Below are 18,962 nucleotides of genomic sequence, written 5' to 3'. Positions count from 1 at the left end.
CTTTCCATTTGGGGCTTGAACCCATGAACCATGAGACCATGACCTGAGCTGAAGTCAAGAGCCAGAGGCTTAACTGACTGAACCACCCAGGTGACCCCAAATTTCCTCAACTTTATAATTATCTGATAGCATGCTGGAAAATGTGCTGGGTTTTAGAAACTACACACTGAAGTATTTAGGGTAAGGGGCATAATGTTTACAACTTACTCTTACATGGTCAATAAAGCAAATGTGGCAAAATGTTAATTTGTAGATCTGGGTGAAGAGTACATGAGAGTTCTTTATAGTATTCTTGAAAATTAAAAAAAAATTTTTTTTAATGTTTATTTTTGAGAGGGACAGAGTGTGAGTGGGGGAGGGGCAGAGAGAGAGGGAGACACAGAGTCCAAAGCAGGCTCCAGGCTCCGAGCTGTCAGCACAGATCCCCACGTGGGGCTTGAACACACAAACCATGAGATCATGGCCTGAGCCAAAGTCGGACATGTAACTGAGCCACCCAGGCACCCCAATTCTTACAAATTTTATCTGAGTTTAAAATGATACTAAAATAAAGTTCTAAAAACTCTAAATTAAAAAAATAAGTGACCAAAACCACATTACAAACAAACAAACAAAAAAAGAAGATTAGGAATAAAACATTCCTGTATAATTGGATCCCAATGGTATCTCAGGAGACACACCCTGCCAAGTGTGCAAGGAAGGCATCCTGATGAGCCAGAGAGGAGATCAGGAAATAAAGGGCATTCTCAATGCTCTGTGACAGGTGGGCCTGCCCACACATTGCTAGGCCTGGCTCTGTGAGCATCCAGGAGTATCTTTAAGCCATGAAAATAAAGTCTTTGAAAAATGAGTATGATGTTCACACAGACAAGGATCCTCTGACACCAGCCCCCCCCATGCAGATTTGAGACAAGGGGAGACCCCATATTGGTTAGTTACCCCCCTGCCACGTGGTAATGAAAAAGTAGATGAAAAGGCACAATCTACAGATGCCCGTCTAGTTCAGAAAATGGTGTAGTGCTCCCAAAAGCCACACACAAAGAGAACAGCAGGTCAGTGAAATCACTCATCAGGAATATATCCCAAGGAATATGCCCCTGGGCAACCACAAGAGAATCACAACCCATTTATTAGGTGGGCATGAGAGGCAAGAGGTGGTATTAAAACTTAAAAGTAAGCATGGATCAGTTCACTCCATGGTGACACTGAGTCACGCAGAAAAGATTTTTCTGAGAATGCGATTATATTCCCTTGTTAAATACCTAGTCCTAGAAATGGATTTGTCTGGGGTCCTGAGAAGGTCCGATAAAAAGAAAATCTCAAAAGCATAACTGAAAGCCTAAATCTTTTTCACCCAGAATGTTGCTTCTGCTATGAGACAGTATCTAATTCCTGAAGAAAGGGCCAGAGGGCCTGTTTGTGACCCCAAATGAGCTCACCAGAATCTGGGGTGGATGGAAAGCCTTTGCTTAAGGCTTGTTTCAGAGCATATGGGCCGAGTGGCCATCACAGTTGAACATTAATGACCTATTTGAAGTATAGGGAGGAATCACAGGCAGTTGGAAGCCCTTGAACATCAGTTGACCAGAGAGAAAGAAAGAAAGAAAGAAAGAAAGAAAGAAAGAAAGAAAGAAAGAAGAAGGAAGGAGGGAAGGAAGGAAGAAGGGAAGGAAGGAAGAAGGGAAGGAAGGAAGGAAGGAAGGAAGGAAGAAGGGAAGGAAGGAAGAAGGGAAGGAAGGAAGGAGGAAAGAAGGAGGAAGGGAAGGAAAGAAGAAGGGAAGGAAGGAGGGAAGGAAGGAAGGGGAAGGAAGGAGGGAAGGAAGGAAGGAGGGAAGGAAGGAAGGAAGGAGGGAAGGAAGGAGGGAAGGAAGGAAGGAGGAAGGGAAGGAAGGAAGAAGGGAAGGAAGGAAGAAAGGAAGGAAGGAAGGAAGGAAGAAGGGAAGGAAGGAAGGAAGTCCCCTTGAACAAGGTACCAAAAGGCATCATGATGTAAGATTTAGTTTATTACTTGCTTTATGACATTTGTACTTTTTAGGAATGAAAGGCTTTGAAGATATTCTAATCAGGTGGAAGGAGAAGCCATTGGTAGCATGTCTCATCCTTTCCCCTGCCCCATGAAATTCATGGAGATAGACTCAGTATCAGCCCCAGACCTTTAAAAGCTCATCAGCAGCCTTTTAATCATCAGCCCCTGCAGTGCTAGAGAGATCTGGGGTGCAGCGTGGTCTGTAGGCTGCTACACTTGTACAGCAGTTTTATTTTAGCAGGAGCCAGCCCGAAAGTAGGTGGAGACAGCTCAGAGCTGGCTTGGAGACAGAGTGAGCGAGACCTGGCGCCAGGCTGAGGAGTCTTGAGGGAGTAGGGGCTGGGCCACTGACCAGGCTGTGGAGATGCTTGAGGTCTGAGCTAAGGCAACTGCAGCTGTAACCAAGGCAACCACCGGAGCCAGGTTTCCAATCAGACATCAAGTGAGCAGTGTGTTGTTGGTGAATGGGCCAAGCAGAAATCCTTTGAAGGGTACATCCATGAGTGTCAGGACCCTTCCAGTCCCGGAGCCAGATGGGTGGACCCTAGCCCAGGGAGGAGATTGGGCGTGTGTAAGGCAGAAGAGAGGGAACTCTTAGTTTGGGGTCGGGCACTGAGCTGGGATCCCTAGGAGTGGATGAAATCACCTGTTGGCCATTCAAGGATTTACAGCCTAAAAGGAGAGCTGATTCCTACCTTCTAGATGCTAGGCCAAACATGGTGGTGGATGGGGAGGTTGTGGGTGGAAAAGGCTTGGAAGGGAAGTGCCCTAACTCAACTAGGGGGCATGGGGAGTTGTCACTGTCCTCTGGCAGCATCCTGGGGGAATATGTGCGAAGCTACATGACTCTGGTGTTTAACACCTACGACATTGTGATGGGTCCTGGGTCTGGGAGACTGGATTAACTCTAAGCCCAACCAGATGGTGGGAATGAGATGTTTCATATGTTGAAATAATTCCTGTCTCAGCCTACTCAGGGAGAACGGGGGAAGAAAATGCTAGATCCAGCTGGGAAAAGCAAGTCTGGAGCTAACCGAGATAAGGAAAAAAATGTTGGCACCTGTTATAAAACAGAAGGGCATAAACTATTTGTGAAATGTAAGATGAAGTATGGAAACTGGAGGGCTCAGCTTGTAAGACTCAGAATCTGGCCCACAGCTGCTGAATGAAAGGCATAAAGCAGGCTCCAGCTCACCCATTCACCAAGCTGGTGTCCTTTGCTGGTTCTCTAGTTTCAATCTGACTCCTTTGTTCCCCAGGGAGTGGATGGGAGTATTTTGAAAATTCAATAAATAACATGAAGCCTCAAGGCCAAGCATTTTCTGTGTGCCATACTCTGCTCAGGCCTTCACGGACATTAACCTTCTCATCTTCCCAATGGTGTGGAACAGATTCTTCTACCCTTGCCCTATACATGTGGAAACGGAGGTTAATCAGACAGAGAGGTGAATCAACATGCCCAAGGTCACACAGTTTGTAAGCGGCAGAGTAGGGACACGAATCCAAAGTCCTGGCTCTGTAGCATAACACTGCGATCATGTAGTTAAACCATTTTAAAGAAAGTCGCTACGTTGGGAAGTTCTCAAGACCTATCAGAGCCTTGGCTAACCTAATTACATGAAAATGTGAGTCGCCTGTGCTCCCTATGGAGGAGGAGTCTTTATGCGGGCTGAATCTTAGAGACTGAGGGGCCACGGGTGCTTTTAACAAATAGTCCTTATTTTGCTGAAATCTTTCTTTTCACCAGTCAGTGGGAAAGGGTTCACATAGATTCTGTATGTTTAAAAAAAAAATTTTTTTTTTAATGTTTATTTTTGAGAGAGGCAGAGCGTGAGCTGGGGAGGGGCAGAGACAGAGGGAGACCCAGAATCCCAAGCAGGCTCCAGGCTCCGAGCTGTCAGCACAGAGCCTGACACGGGGCTCGAACTCACCAACTGTGAGACCGTGACCTGAGCCAAGGTTGAATGCTTAACCAACTGAGCCACCCAGGCACCCCAATTCTGTATTTTTTTTTAAAAGGGAGAGTGTTTCCAAATATTACTTCTAAGATGGCTCAGTAGATACTGTTACCTCCCCCCCCCCCTGCCCACCTCTTCATCCCAACCTCTACTCCATGCAGGTATTGAATAAAAACCTCTTTTCCATATGCATAACTTGGAAATATAAAAGTTCAATGTAAATGCCTGGTGACAAAAAGGAAACTTTCTAAAAGTAATGACAAGAGATTATGAAACTACTATTAACATCACTGAAATATTAGCTGATGAGATTAGGGAACAGTCAGATTTGGAGAAGTAAAACAATGTTGGTGTCTGTTCTGTCCAATTTTAAAGACTCTTAAAAATCTTTGATTACAGTTTGTATTCAATCATTTTAATGAAAATATGTAAACATGTAAACCCTGTCTAGCTCAATCTGTTTCACTAGCTTCCCCCTACTTTTTAAAAATTAGAATTAGTAAAAAAAAAAAAAAATAGCATTTGGTTTTAGCACATTAGAGTGTTTCTCTCTAATTCTGGAATAACACTTCAGCTCAAGTAGAAAATATTATCTTTCTCAGTCGCCTTGCTGGTAGAATATATCTGAGACCATATGCAATCAGACACCAACTTTTATCTTAAGTGAAAGTCAGACTACAAAGGCCATGTTCAAAAATGTACTTCTCATGCTTCTAAACTCAGAAGGAAGGTTCATTAGTAACATTGGACAACCACTATCTCCCTGGGGTCTCTCAAAAAAAAAAATTCCCTAAAAGGTAAGGTCCCCTGCATTTATCTGGGCCAGCATGAATACAGTGTCGTCCTTCTCACTCTAGGGCATTTTTTAACTTACTTGGAATCGATTTGTTTACCTCGTTCCCCAGAAAGTAAGAATTCCCTCTCTTCTCCAAACACCAAGTTTATGGAAATTATAAAACTGGCCACCGTAAAAGAATGTGCAGACTTACTTAGAAAAAGAAGTTAAATTAAGTAGGTAACATTTAGCCCAAAGCTAACTGTATCCAACACCAACATCTTTAAATGTGAAGACATTTATAGGTTTTGGATACATAAAATTGGGAAGGATTTTTATAATTCTACTCCGTAGAGTTTGAGAGTTTTTTCCACCTACTTGGCCACCTGTATATGGATCTAAGCTATCCTTTAAAGAGAAAGATGGGGAGGAAATGTGTTTGTATTCTTTGATTTTCATTACCTAGTAGGTAGGGACGATGAAAGTTCCTTAACACCTGACAACTGCCCTGTGGGTTCAGAAAAATTAAATTCACACTGCGAGGTGGGGGGGGAAAGAGTAATGTCGCAGAAAAATGACTATTCAGTTAAGTAATTTTTTAAAGGAGGAGATCACAGGAGAGGTGAGGAAATTAGAATTAATTCAAGTCCTGACCACAGGTGTCTATCAGGAAAATTCCATATGTAAAGAGGAAGAAAAAGAGAATGCTTACCTGTCTGATTTTGGCAGTGAACAGGAGAGAAAGAAATATCATCCAGGGCAACATACCCTCCTTTAGGACCATTGAAAGCAACTTCAAAAATAACCTGCAGAGGAAAAGGATGTATTATTACAGGTTTACATATTTTCTGGTAGGCTTCAGAGCTCTTAACTGTGATTTAAAATGATGTGTCAATCAAGCCAGGTGATGGCAAGTTATAAGTACTGAGGAATCATGTTCCTAAATCTGAGGCAGCTGCTGTCTTGATCTCTAGTTTCTTTTAGGGAGAGGGAATCTTAAACCCTAAGTTGTATTTTATTGGTGGACTTGTCCCCCTCCCTTGAGTGTATATCAGTCTCTGACAGAACCATTGAATTGACGATTTGTATTATGACCTTCAGTTAAAGAAACAACAGGCTACTCGCAGAAGGCTGGCTCGGTTCTCCCAATGCCCTTCCCACAGAACTAAGCCCCTCCAGGGCCCTTTCCCTTTTCACACATGCAACTCTGTGTGAGGGTTCTGGACAAAGATGCAGAATCAGAGATGATTATCTGTCAGCTAAGGCAAAATCAGGCCCCAAATTCTTTTTATTTTATTTTTTTAAATTTTATTTGAGAGAGAGAGCGTGAACGCATGCACGCACATGAGTGCGGGAGGGGCAGAGGGAGAGGCAGAATCTGAAACAGGCTTCATGCTCAGTGCAGAGCCCAATGTGGGGCTCAGTCCCATGACCCTGGGATCATGAACCTGAGCAGAGACCAAGAGTCGGACGCTCAACCGACTGAGCCACCCAGGTGGCCCAGGCCCCAAATTCTATGTATGGATGTTAGCATTTCAGCATGTCCAGGCACGTTCCAAGTGGTTAGAGAGAACATGAGGTTGTTAATGGGTCGAACCCTTCCATTTTCCTCCCTTTTCTGCCGCCGACTTCCACTCTGAGGTCAGTCAACTACCTTCTGCCTGTGACCATGGGGATCAGGTGTGGCGAGCACTGCGGGGGAAACTGCCCCAGGGTGTGGTCCACTCCGGTGAATTAACGTGAGAAGATGCAGGGTTTGCAGGGCTTGAAATTCCAATGCCTTCAGGACCAGGCAGGTAACAGAAATACATGACGTGAGCTTAGTGAGACGCAGGAGGAAAGGGTGCAGAACGCATCCGGGAGAATGCAAGCTGGGTCTGAGGGGGGGTGGGGAGCTGCTACTCACTGCTGACGTGTGGGAGTCCCGCCTGAAGTGTCCGGACCTACCAAACTGTCAAGGGGATCTGGATCTCCAGATTTTTATTTGAAATCTTTGGATTTTTTCAATGTTGGCAATGAATTCAAACAGGCAAACAGACACCACTCTAGCGGCCAAGCAAATCGTTGTGGGCTAGATTTGACACCTAGGCTTCTTAGTTCTCAACCTGTTCTAAAGAGAAGAGTGTCTCGGAGGCAGACAGACCAGAGTTCAAATCCCATTTCTGTCACTTATTAGCTGGGTGACCTTGAATATGTTGCTAACTCTTTCAAGGGCTTTCTTTTGTCATTTATAAAACAGACATAATACCTGCTACCTTATAGCACTACTGAGATTAAATGAGACAAGGTGTATAAGGCCCCTCGTATGCAGTCAGGTGCATATAGAACTCTGTACTTAATTCATGTCTCTTTCTCCAGGTTGACTGACCCCCTCTTGAACTCATATTCAGGTTTGAGCCTCATTAGCCACTAATTAGCTCAAACAGGTTCCTTCCCTCCACCAGGTGTGAGTTTCTCCAGTTTTGAAAGAAAGAATGTGGACACGATGGTCGTGTTCAGCTTAACGACAATGGTCCTACAGACACCTGGATTCTGCACAATCTAAGAGGGGCCTTGGAAGCCTGTCGCTGGCAAAGGTCGAGGGGAGGCCGAGAACAAGAAGGGGACAGACGTGGATCAGTGGGAAGGGGCAGTGGAGTCCACACACACAGCCCAGGTCCATGACATTTCATTTTCAGGGTGCTCGCTGATAAAGTGAACGACAGAGCTCGATCTTACTGGTGGAGGGAGAATATTTCTGATCAGAATTTGCGAATCATAGCCCATGTGCCGATGTGTTCTCTCTCGTTCAGAAAGGGGGTCTCGGGTGCTTGTTTTCCTTTCTAAGATCCATTTGAGAAGACGGCGACATTAAATTCACTGATTTCTGCAGAGTGAGTCTCTTTTGCTGGCAATTACCAAGAGCAAACAGTAGCAGCATGAGTCAGACCTGCTGGAGCAAAATCACGCACCTGTGAACCAAAAGGGTAAACTAAAGTGCAGTAGTGTCCAGAATTGTGACTTTTCAAGCACTGACGAAAAAGAAAATCCAGCAGTCTCACTCACACAAATGCCGCCCAGGGAGTTTATGGTTGGATGGAAGGAGTTTGCAAAGAAACAGTCGTCACTGCGTGTGTGACTCATTTGACTTCAACAGAAGGAAAAATTTCTGAAACAGTATGTGCATTTCTTTTCCTCTTTGTAACTCAAACTCAGAAAATTTTCCACTGGGCTGCAAGAGTGGATCAAGGCTTCATCCGACTTTGGGATAGGAAATAGCACACGTCCTGCAAAAGGCAGTGTGTTCTCTCTGGAGCTGTGTGGGGGGACAGGAGAGGATCTGAAGGGGGTAAGGGGCGTGGCAGGCATGTCTTCAGTAGCTAGAACATGTCACAAACCAGTCCAGTCCCAAGCTCCAGTCTCTGAAGCTCCACATCAGGTGAGCAGATGGCACCACTAAAAAGCATGCAGGGAATAATCTACTTCTTCTGCACTTTATTTATTTATTTTTTTTAACGTTTATTTATTTTTGAGACAGAGAGAGACGGAGCATGAACGGGGGAGGGTCAAAGAGAGGGAGACACAGAATCTGAAACAGGCTCCAGGCTCTGAGCTGTCAGCACAGAGCCCGATGCAGGGCTTAAACTCACGGACCATGAGATCATGACCTGAGCTGAAGTCGGCCACTTAACCGACTGAGCCACCCAGGCGCCCCTACTTCTTCTGCACTTTAAAGGGGACTAGGGAAGATACTACAAAAAGTACAAAGCTAGGAAGGGGATATTAACAAACCTGCGGTAACTAAGACTCTAGGTACAGCTCCAAATCTGGAACCACAATGTTGCACCCACTGATTCTAGAAGCCCTGGGGCGGCAGGGGTGGGGGTGGGGGGGTGGTAGTGGTCCTCAGACAGGGCTGGGCCTCTGCCTTCAGCTCTAGGTCAGATTTCAGTCCAGAAGTTTCCTAAGTGCCTGGCACTCACCAGCTGTGTGACCCAGATAAAAAATATCAAACTGTTCGGACTCTCTCTTTTCTCCTTCCTTATCTATAATTTGGGGATAATCCTATCTCCTCTGGAGTGTTTCAAGTACCGGAACACATACATAAATATAAATAATGTATGTGCTTCAAAAGAAGGTCTGCAAGGACGAACACCAGAATGTTAGTGTTCTCATCCTTGTAGGGTTAGCCTGGGGGGTTTTGGTTTTGCTTTCCTGAAGTTTCTAATTCTTCTGCATTGGATATTTATCACTCGTGCAGCTACAAAAGTTTTAAAACTAAAGTACCAAGGCTTGTTTCAAATTGGGGCCACGATCATAAATCTATTTCTAATTTTGATGACATTACTTATACCGTCAAGGAGGAAGGAAGAAAATAAGTTGGCTTCTCTCTCTCTCTCTCTCTCTCTCAAGACTCTTCACTCCAGTAAGGGGAAGCTTCCTCCCTGCTCACAGGAATGGAAAGTCAAGAGTGGGTTTCACTCAGAGGACGTTCATCTCTTTGGAACTCACCAAGACCACAGAGCGAGGTTCCGAGGGGAAGTGGGCTCAAGAAATGGAGTTGATTGACTGGCTTTTTCTCTATCTGTCCTTAAGAACAGTCTTGGTAGAAAGTGAAGATGACCAAGCAGGAAGACGGAGGAAGAGGGAAGAGAGGAGAGAGAGGAAGAGGGAAAAGTAAGGGGAAAGCAGAGGGGACCAAAGAAGGGAAAAGGTAGACGGACACGCACGGCGAAGAACGGACGAACGTGGCCGCTGGTGTCGCCCGATCGCCAGGCCTGTGCGCCTGCGCAGAGCAGTGCGGCCAGGGCCCACGTGGACACACCTGGCGGACCTACCTCCATGGGGTACGGCGCGCTGAACTCCACCTCAGCAAGATTCCACACACCATTCCCTGGCTTGTCCATTTTCCAGATTTCCTCGTAAAGGCCAGCCCCATCCCGAGTGTAGAGGGAGAAGATATTGTCATTCCCTTGCTGGAGTTGGTAATAAAACGACAGGCAGCCGGACATGGGGGCCGTGGTCATCGGGGAGATGAGTTGCGCCACCTCCTGGAAGTGCTTGATGTAAACCGAGTCCACGTACATGTAGTGGCCTGAAAACCACACAGACGACACACTGCGTTAAGACAGGCCTGGCGGGTGGGGGTGGGGGGAAGCGGGGGGGTTTCAGAGGACGCGAGACGATTCTGGCCGCGAGAAGTGTGGCCGCCAGCGGGTGGGTGTGGCGGCTGGGGAGGGGGTGGGGGCAGGGGGAGCGCGAGGAGCTCCACGTGCTCTGCCAAGGACGGGACCACACCCACCCTGTCTCTTTGCCTCACTTTCGGTTGCAGTGAAATACACACATAAAAGGTAGAAGCGTCAGCTGCAAAGTGCTGGAATGTTCGGGAGCTGAACACAGCTGTGGAAAGAAACAGAACATTACCCCGGGAGGCCCCCCCCTCTCCCAGGCTTTCTGTTGAGTTCCCAGATTTCTAAGAACATGCCAGGCATACCATCTGTTCCTTCAGGGGCACAGGGGGCCCCTCCTGTACATCTTTACAATATACACAAAATGTCATGGAGTCTTTTTGGAGAGAAGCTAAGATTTTGACTTCAGATGAGATTACAAATTGTGCCTAACAGAACATGTAGACAGGGTTGGGATTCGGGTGGTGGGGCTTGGGACACCACTCTTGGCGAGGCCTTGGGGGACTCTGGGCCCGGAGGCTGACCTCCGTCAGAGGCATTTTGTGAAACAGAGAAACCGGGAAGCAGAAGGTGGGGGGAGTGGGGAGCCTGGATCTGGCCCTGAAGAGACCTGAGGTTGAGTCCTGCTGGGACCTCATGCAAGTTACTAAACATCTCTGGGCTTCAGTGTCCTGATCTCTACAGTGAGAACCACATACTCCCCTCCCGGGGCTGATATGAGCATTAAACGAGATTATGTTCGTGAAGTGCTTACCATGGGCTGGCACGTTGTAATTGCCTAACACAATTATAATGAAAGGAATGTCATTAATGATTCTGGTACCATGCCTTCCCCATTGTCTGTTTTGTGTAGAGGGTGGTTGTTATTATTAGCGATTTAAGCTGCAATGATGGAGGAGGGCAATGCAATGTAGCTTCAACAGAATGACCTTTTGTATTTATGAGTTCAGAACAATTACAGCTTAATATCTTTCTTTTAGTACATGGTGACTATTAACAATACTTCCTTTCATCCTCAGCAGTAAGGGGATTAGGAAGAATATATACCATCATACACCGGATACTTGCTTTGCTTCTAGACCACCACCCGGTGTGCAACAGGCCCCCAACAAATGATTATTCAAAGCACAGATCCAGCCTCAGAAAGCCTCTCACTCAACAGGGCAGAGCGGACAGGTGGATACATCAGGGCTTGCTTTCTCCCGGCAGCAAATTGCTCAACCCCCTGAATCATCTCCCTTGTTGAACTAGAATTTCTCTCGGCATCTTGCCAGGCCGTGCAACTGTGAACAAATGGCGATCACAAACTCAGATGACCAGAGGGACCAGCCAGATCAAGTATACAAACTGAAGTGGCGGGTCAGGGAGAAAACAGAGTGATCAATTAGTTGCCAACATTTGAAATCCTGTTTCGTCAGCAATGAGAAACGGAAATCAAGCTCCTCTAGAAATACATCAGAAAATGTGATAGCGCTGAGCCCATATTCTCGCGCTGCAGCAAGCCCCTGGGGTAAGGAGTGGCGGCCCCTTGCAAGGGCCTGTGTTCTCTGGTCCCAAGACTGCCTGCATCCTTCCCTTTGCTACCAGCTGATGCCCCGACTTCCAGGCTGGGGCCTCAGGCTTTTCCCACTGAAGCTCAAAGTCTAAACGTTCATAGAAAACCTATCCATCTGAAAATGATACCCCAGTATTAGTTTGCTAGTGTTGCTATAATACAGTGGCACAAATCGGGTGGCTTACACAATGGAAAAATGTTTTTCCTAGCTCTGGAGGCTAGAAGTCTCAGATGAAGGTGTGGGCAGGACTGGCTCCTTCCCAGGGCCGTGGAGAATCTGTTCCACGCCCCTGCCCCAGCGTTGGGTGGTTGACTGGCAATCTTTGGCCTTCCTTGGCTGATAGATCTCTGCCTTCATAGTCATGTGGTGTTCTCCCTTTGTCCAGGTCTCTCTCTGTCTGCCTCCCCCTCACTTTTATGAAGACACCAGTCATGCTGGATTAGGGACCTACTTCAGTATGACCTCATCTTAACCAATTATATCTGCAGCAACCCCGCTGCCAAATAAGGTCACACTCTGAAGTGCTGGGAGTTAGGACTTCACCATATGGTTTTGAGGAAATAAAATTCAACCCATAACATCCACCGCCACAATTTTTTAAACCTTGTACATGCCAAATAAACATATCTGCGGGCTGGAAACAGCTGATGGGCTCCCACTTTGCTGATTCTGGGATGTGATTTTATTTTATTTTATTTTATTTTATTTTATTTTATTTTATTTTATTGTATTTTATTGTATTTTATTGTATTTTATTGTATTTTAATTTAATTTAATTTAATTTAATTTAATTTAATTTAACTAATTTAATTTTAGAGTTTATTTTGAGAGAGAGAGTGAACGAGCTAGTGAGAGTTGGGGGGGCACAGAGAGAGGGAGAGAGAGAATCCCAATCAGGCTCTGCGTCGTCAGCACAGAGCCCGACTCGGGGCTCGAACCCACGAACCAAGATCATCACCTGAGCTGAAATCAAGAGTCGGACGCTTAACTGACTGAGCCACCTAGGCACCCCTGGGAAGGGATTTTAAAGGAAGAATCAGAATGTGAGACTAAACAGAATCAGAGAAATGTCTGAACCGGAAGGAAGGCCATGGCCCCCATCCTAAGCCCCAGTGCCCCCTGCAGCGCTGTGGGGGGCCAGCCAGCCTCATCTAGAATACTTTACTCACAGAGAGCACGTGTGACCAGCTAGTCTCTGTAACACACCTTTGCTCACTGATGACTCTTGTGTCAAAGGCAGAGAGGAAATATTTCATGCTCTTTGAAACAGGTCTTCTAATGAAACAGAATCCCCTTCCATGATATATGCCAGTATAGGGGTGCGGGCCTGGCGGGAGGAGAGACCTAACACTTTGTTTCCCTGGGACTTCATTGTAGGGGCCTCTCTTTCTCTCTCTGCCTCCCCCCCAAATAAAAAAATAAAAATATTACACATTATATTTTATGACTGCATTGGTATAAAGATGAACATAATTTAGGCAGATTTATTATTATATTTGTTGCTATCACATTCATTTTTTTCTCTTCTGATTTTAGAATAGAGTGAAAACATTCTCATGGATCCCTAAAAATGTCCCTGCTCCTAGGCACAGTGACTACTGTGCCTAACGGGTATGGTGACCGGGGCCCCAGCTACTCCAGCTCTCTCCCCCTTATCCTTCACAGCCATCACAACTCCTCCCCAGCTAATCCACACTTAGCGTCTTCTTCTTGGAGGACCCAAACCCACACAACCCTGAAGAGGGAAATCATTCCCCCCGAGGGTGAGGAGCGTCTCCAAGGCCTCCAGGAGACTCTTGGTGAATCCAGGAGACCTCACAATCCACTTCCAAGTGTTCTTTCTACTTGTGGAGCTCACGGTAACCGATTTAGAGGAATGTCTCCCACCCAGTCCCACTGTGAATCTATTTTCCTCACAGTTGACAGGTCTCTGATAGCTTTCTTCTTCTTCTTTTTAATGTTTAGTTATTATTTTTGAGAGAGAGTGAGAGAGAGAGAGAGAGCGAGCGAGCACACGCACACACGGGGCTCACAGACTGTGAGTTCATGACCTGAGCTGAAGTCTGACACTCAGTCGACTGAGCCACCGAGGGCGCCCCTGATAATCTTCTTTAAAGGCTAGTTACTCACCTGCTGTGTGCACAATATTTTAAGCCCTGGGTTTGCTGTTAAAGTGCTTCATTAACAACTCATGTACAAGACACTCAGCTGAGTGAGCCACAGTCACATTTCGGATCCAAATACCATCCGGTAAACACAATGTGATGTGCCCACAGTGAGTCAGAGAGGCTGCTGGTACTAAGACCAGGACTGCTGACACGGAGTCTCCTACGGAGCTGCTAGACTAGACCACATTCTGCTGCCCTCCCCGCCCTCCCCTCCGTCATTCAGTTGTTGCCAAAGTTGGGTACTATTTACTGACAATCTGAGAAAGACTGTTTCTCACTGGGAAACAAAAGGTACCTGGCTCATCATAAGTTTATCATCTCAGTCGAAGGGTGGGGATAGTCCAGAAGTCACCAGGTGTTTGCCCCAGGAGGCCAGGCTCAGGGTGTATCATCCTTCCTACCCTGAGGAAGAGCAAATGTTTGGGTGAATACAGGCACCATTTTGTGTACCCTTCTGAGGAATGGAATGAAGAAGGTATTCTTGGAAAATTATGTCTCTGGTGGCTGGTATTATGAGAATTTTCCTGCCCAGTTCAATCAGGCCAGCCCTTCTATCTGGCCCGGGGTTCTAGGGCATCCAGAGAATACCTAGGAGAGGCAATTTTATCAGATCCTTTAAGGGTGAGAAGGTTGTAACTAGGTACTGATAGACCCTAGGTGTACAGACCCTGTAACTAACCAAATCACTGGGGATCCTGCAGGCCAGGCAGATTTTTAAGTATTCAAACTTTTACTGGGTATGAAAGAGTCTATAAAGGGGCCATGAGTTCTCCATACAATTGAAACTTGAGAAGGTCACTGCTACCCCCTAAAGTCATTGTTGCTTTGCCACACTCAGACTGCAAGCCAGTCTATCCTTCCCTAATTCTGGTTTATACACAAAGAGGCTGCAGCTTCTAGGGAAAAAAAACAATTTCTAATTCTGTCAAAAGATCACAATCTTGGTGATGCCAGCCAAAGTCCCCCTCTGAGATCACGCTCTTAGTGAAGGCACACATATCCTTGCTTTAAGTGTACTTTCTTCCTTTTATGCAGCATCCCTCTGTATATTAGCTCAGCAGCCCATGTGGAACCAGTGGCCCCTGAGAGGTAGCCATTTTCCCTTGAATTAGGAAAAAAAAAAACAACCTTGAGGGCAGTTCCTGAACTTTTATTTTCAAACAGTCTGGCTAACCAGCATGCCATAAAAATTGCCCTTGGCTTGGCTCCAATGCCAAGGCCTCTGACTCAGCTGTGATTCTGCCTTGTTGGCCACATTTGTGCCCCAGTCGCGGCGTCTGTAACCATGTCATGTTGTCTGGACAGGCTGTCTCCTGGGTAAGGGGGAGAGCGTGGTCTGAAGAAACCCAAGCCAGCTGGAAACACCCACTGGTCTGCTTCCACTGTGAGGAGAGAGCACCCGGAGACAGGAAGTTATCATGCCTGCTCTCCCCGTCTACGAATCCAACATTGATCTTCACGGGTCCTTGGTTGCAAAGGTTTGCGTAAGTTTTACTATATTAGAGTCAGACGCTAGTCTTTCGATACAGCTTCCAGAGATAACGCAAGTGTAATAAATGAGTATGAAGTGGGATGTCGCCCAGTCTCTGCTCAGACTTCAGTGCCAAGAACAATGGGTGACAAGTACCTTGATTCTATGGTGTCAGAATAGGCACCTTTTTGGTATCCCTGGCATCTAAGGAGGCACCACCAGATTTATTCCGTCCCTCCCCTCCAGCCTGAATATACGAGGCCAGAGGAGGATGGGAGGGGTCACAGACAGAGTCTCTTTGAAGACAGGTGTCCCGGAGCTAGCCTGTCATGTGTTTTATTTTGACTTCTGAAGGGAAGGGCAAGGGATTGCTTCCCCTTTCTTGTCTTGGTCCAAGAGATGGAGATATCGGAGAGAGAGCAGAAGAGGGGAACTACCGTCCAGCCTCACCCCTGACCCGTGCTTGCTCCTGGTTCTTGTATTGCCCCGCACCTCAGCAAGAAGGTGCTCAGAGTTCTTGGGAGAACTCGATCAGTGATAACTGGGGTTTGTGGGGTACAGAGGCTGGCACCTGACTCTTGACAGATACACCTAAGGGCGAGATGTCTGCGGACAGAGTGGAGAGAAAGGACTTGGTTGCCAGCGCGCTCTAACTTCCGGAGTTTGGTGGGGCAAAGATGTGAGTCTTGCCTTAGCCTAACTGGGTGACTCAGAAGGCGCTGGGTTAGAATGTCTTGAAAGGAACTGGTCTCAAAAGGATTGTACGCAGGGTGGTAACTCCAACAGACGGGGGCTGGGGGAGGGGGGTGTGTACCATGGCCTACAGGTGCCAAAGGGGATTCCTAGATGGCAGCCAGCGAGTGCGTCACCTCTGTCTGGGAATAGTGGAGTGGGATTCCCCACTGGCAGTGAGAGGAATGGGCAGCATTGGTCACTGAAAATCCTCTGTCCCCTGCCTTTCCTTTTCTGTTGCCCTGTCACACCTCCTCTAAACCCAGAGGGGCCAAGGCAGCACAGTGAGAGGGAGAAGAGGAGGGAAGAGCAACGGAAGTATGAGGAAATGAAGCACAAACCCTTCTCTCTATGGTGCTACCGCGCTTTGGTCTGGGGGGAGATTTGAGTCGGGTGAGATGCTGGAGTTTTGACTGGACCGAACTTAACTCTTGAAGAGGAGGCTGTTAGTGAATACTTGAAAGAGACCAGGAAGCTAAGGGAAGTCATCCAAGGGCAGGGAAAGGCGAATGAGCAGAGCTCACACAAAGGCAGGGGTGAGAAAATTAACAAAGCTGCTTCCCTACTGAGAGATTAGGCAGGGAACCAATGGATCAATGCAGAGAGTAAATGGGTCACACCATTAAGATGATGCTTCAGCTCAGTCTGAACTGAAAGGAAAAAAGGGGGCCATGAATTATAAAAAGATGATCCATCCATCTCAAGGTCTTGAAGGTCATTCTGACCTTAATTTAGGTTTTGAAACCTTGCTCAGCTCCTAGAGTAGCACTACGTATGATTTTTAAAATGTTAGCAAAAGTCGCCTGGGTGGCTCAGTCAGTGATTGACTTCGACTCAGGTCACGATCTCATGGTTTGTGGGTTTGAGCCCCACATCAGGCTCTGTGCTGACAGCTCAGAGCCTAGAGCCTGCTTCAGATTCTGTGTCTCCCTCACTCTCTGCCCCTCGCCCCCTCTCAAAAAATAAACGTTAAAATTTTTTTTTAAAAATCTCAGCAAATGGAAAACAGTATGGAGTTTCCTCAAAAAAAAAACCTAAAAATAGAACTACCCTACAATCCAGCAATTGCACTACTAGGCATTTATCCAAGGGATACAGGTGTGCTGTTTTGAAGGGACACATGCACCCCCATGTTTATAGCAGCACTATCAACAATAGCCAAAGTATGGAAAGAGCCCAAATGTCCATCAATGGATGAATGGATAAAGAAGAGATGGTATATATATGCAGTGGAGGATTACTCGGCAATCAAAAAGAATGAAATCTTGCCATTTGCAACCATGTGGATGGAACTGGAGGGTATTATGCTAAGTGAAATTAGAGAAAGACAAAAATCATATGACTTCACTCATATGAGGACTTTAAGAGACAAAACAGATGAACATAAGGGAAGGGAAACAGAAATAATATAAAAACAGGGACGGGGACAAAGCATAAGAGACTCTTAAATATGGAGAACAAACAGAGGGTTACTGGAGGGGGTATGGGAGGGTGGATGGGCTAAATGGGTACGGGGCAATAAGGAATCTACTCCTGAAATCATTGTTGCACTATATGCTAACTAATTTGGATGTAAAAAAAAAAACAAAAAAAAACAAAAAAAAAACCTCAGCAAATAAACAGATTTCCCTCATGATTTTCCAAGCAATTATCTTCTTTTTTGCCAAGGCAGATAGGAAACAGTAATGATCTGAGCTGTCAGTAGGTTACCTCCTGAAAGATTTTGTTTTGTTTCACAAAATATTAACAAAGGAAAGAATCCATACATGATGAATCAGAATGGTGTAAGAAAAAGCAGGATAATATCCCATCCTCTCCAATATTCCCACGATGTCTCACTAGAGTTCTTATTGCGTTGTTTTAGCCATTGACCACCATGAGACAGAGTGCTCATTTGAAAAATCTGACTCAGGGTTTGGGGATAACTCTTAAAACCCATGGCCCAGTGAAGGAAAATTCATAGACGCATCATATTTGTCAGATATTATATTCACTCTTCCCTTTTCTTTCAATTCTTTTTAACATTTATTTATTTTTGAGAGACAGACAGAGAGGGAGTGTGAGCATGAGCAGGGGAGGGGCAGAGAGAGAGGGAGACACAGAACCTGAAACAGGCTCCAGGCTCTGAGCTGTCAGCACAGAGCCCGACTCGGGACTCGAACCCACCAACCGTGAGATCGTGACCTGAGCCGAAGTCAGACACTTAACCCACTGAGTCACCCAGGCACCCCTCACGCTTCCCTTTTCTACAACACAAAGGCTGGAGCCCTCCTGGGAAGATGTCCTCAGCCTTTTGAAGTTTCCGAGCAGGTGCACAGCTTCCTTCACCCCTGCTGTTCAGTTCTGTGGTTTTCACCCAAGAAGCAAAGGCATAAGCTGCTTCTAGTAGATGAAGGCACATGAGATGAGTTGTTTGTTTGTTTGTTTGTTTGTTGAGCAAAATCTGCTGCTCTGGGTAGACATCTGAACCATTTAATCTTTACTTTGCTGCCCAAATTGATAGAGCTCAGGAAAAATCAATATACCCAGTAGAAGGCAAACGTAATAAGCAAGACAACTGTTCTCTTATTTAGAGCACCGGAGGGGTTTTGTTCCCACCCCAAGAGCAATTCAGGTCGAAACTTTGAGTCCTATGGGCAGAGAGCTGTCTATATATTTCAAGTAAAATATCTGAGAATCTTTAGAACTCGTCTGTTTTAGCCCCATTCCAGGTAGGAGGAAGCCTTATATAGGAGTCCAGGTGTGGGGAGTGTGAGTGTGTGTGTGCACACGCGTGTGAATGCATGTGTGTATGTGCATTGGGTGAGGATGAGACGGCTGTCTGGCAACTATTGGTCAAAAACATAAGTGTAGGGAGTGCCTGGGTGGTTCAGTCAGTTGAGCGTCTGACTCTTGATTTCAGCTCAGGTCTTGATTCCAGGGTTGTGGGATCGAGCCCTGTGTTGGGCTCTGTACTGAGCATAGAGCCTGCTCAGGATTCTCTCTCTCCCTCTGCCCCTCTCCCCGACTTGCACTCCCTCTGCCCCTCTCCCCGACTTGCACTCTCTCTCAAATAAAATAAAATAAAATAAAATAAAATAAAATAAAATAAAATAAAATAAAATAAAA

General features: G+C 46.1%; 1 protein-coding gene across 2 annotated transcripts in view; it reads right to left on the bottom strand.

Annotated features, from left to right (window-relative positions):
* MAMDC2 (MAM domain containing 2) overlaps window positions 1-18,962 on the bottom strand; it is a 151,427-nt gene that overhangs the window by 59,304 nt on the left and 73,161 nt on the right. For both annotated transcript variants that reach the window (XM_049633699.1, XM_049633690.1), the window contains exons 6-7: window positions 9,577-9,833; window positions 5,472-5,565 (exon numbers count right to left, since the gene is read on the bottom strand). In XM_049633699.1, the coding sequence (XP_049489656.1) occupies window positions 5,472-5,565; window positions 9,577-9,833 (351 nt within the window). The remainder of the gene's footprint in view (window positions 1-5,471; window positions 5,566-9,576; window positions 9,834-18,962) is intronic.

The sequence above is a fragment of the Panthera uncia genome, chromosome D4, assembly GCF_023721935.1.
Source record: "Panthera uncia isolate 11264 chromosome D4, Puncia_PCG_1.0, whole genome shotgun sequence".
NCBI classification, from domain to species: Eukaryota; Metazoa; Chordata; class Mammalia; order Carnivora; family Felidae; genus Panthera; species Panthera uncia.
The sequence above is the reverse complement of the archived record's forward strand: the minus strand, read 5'-3'. Positions and strand labels throughout refer to the sequence as shown.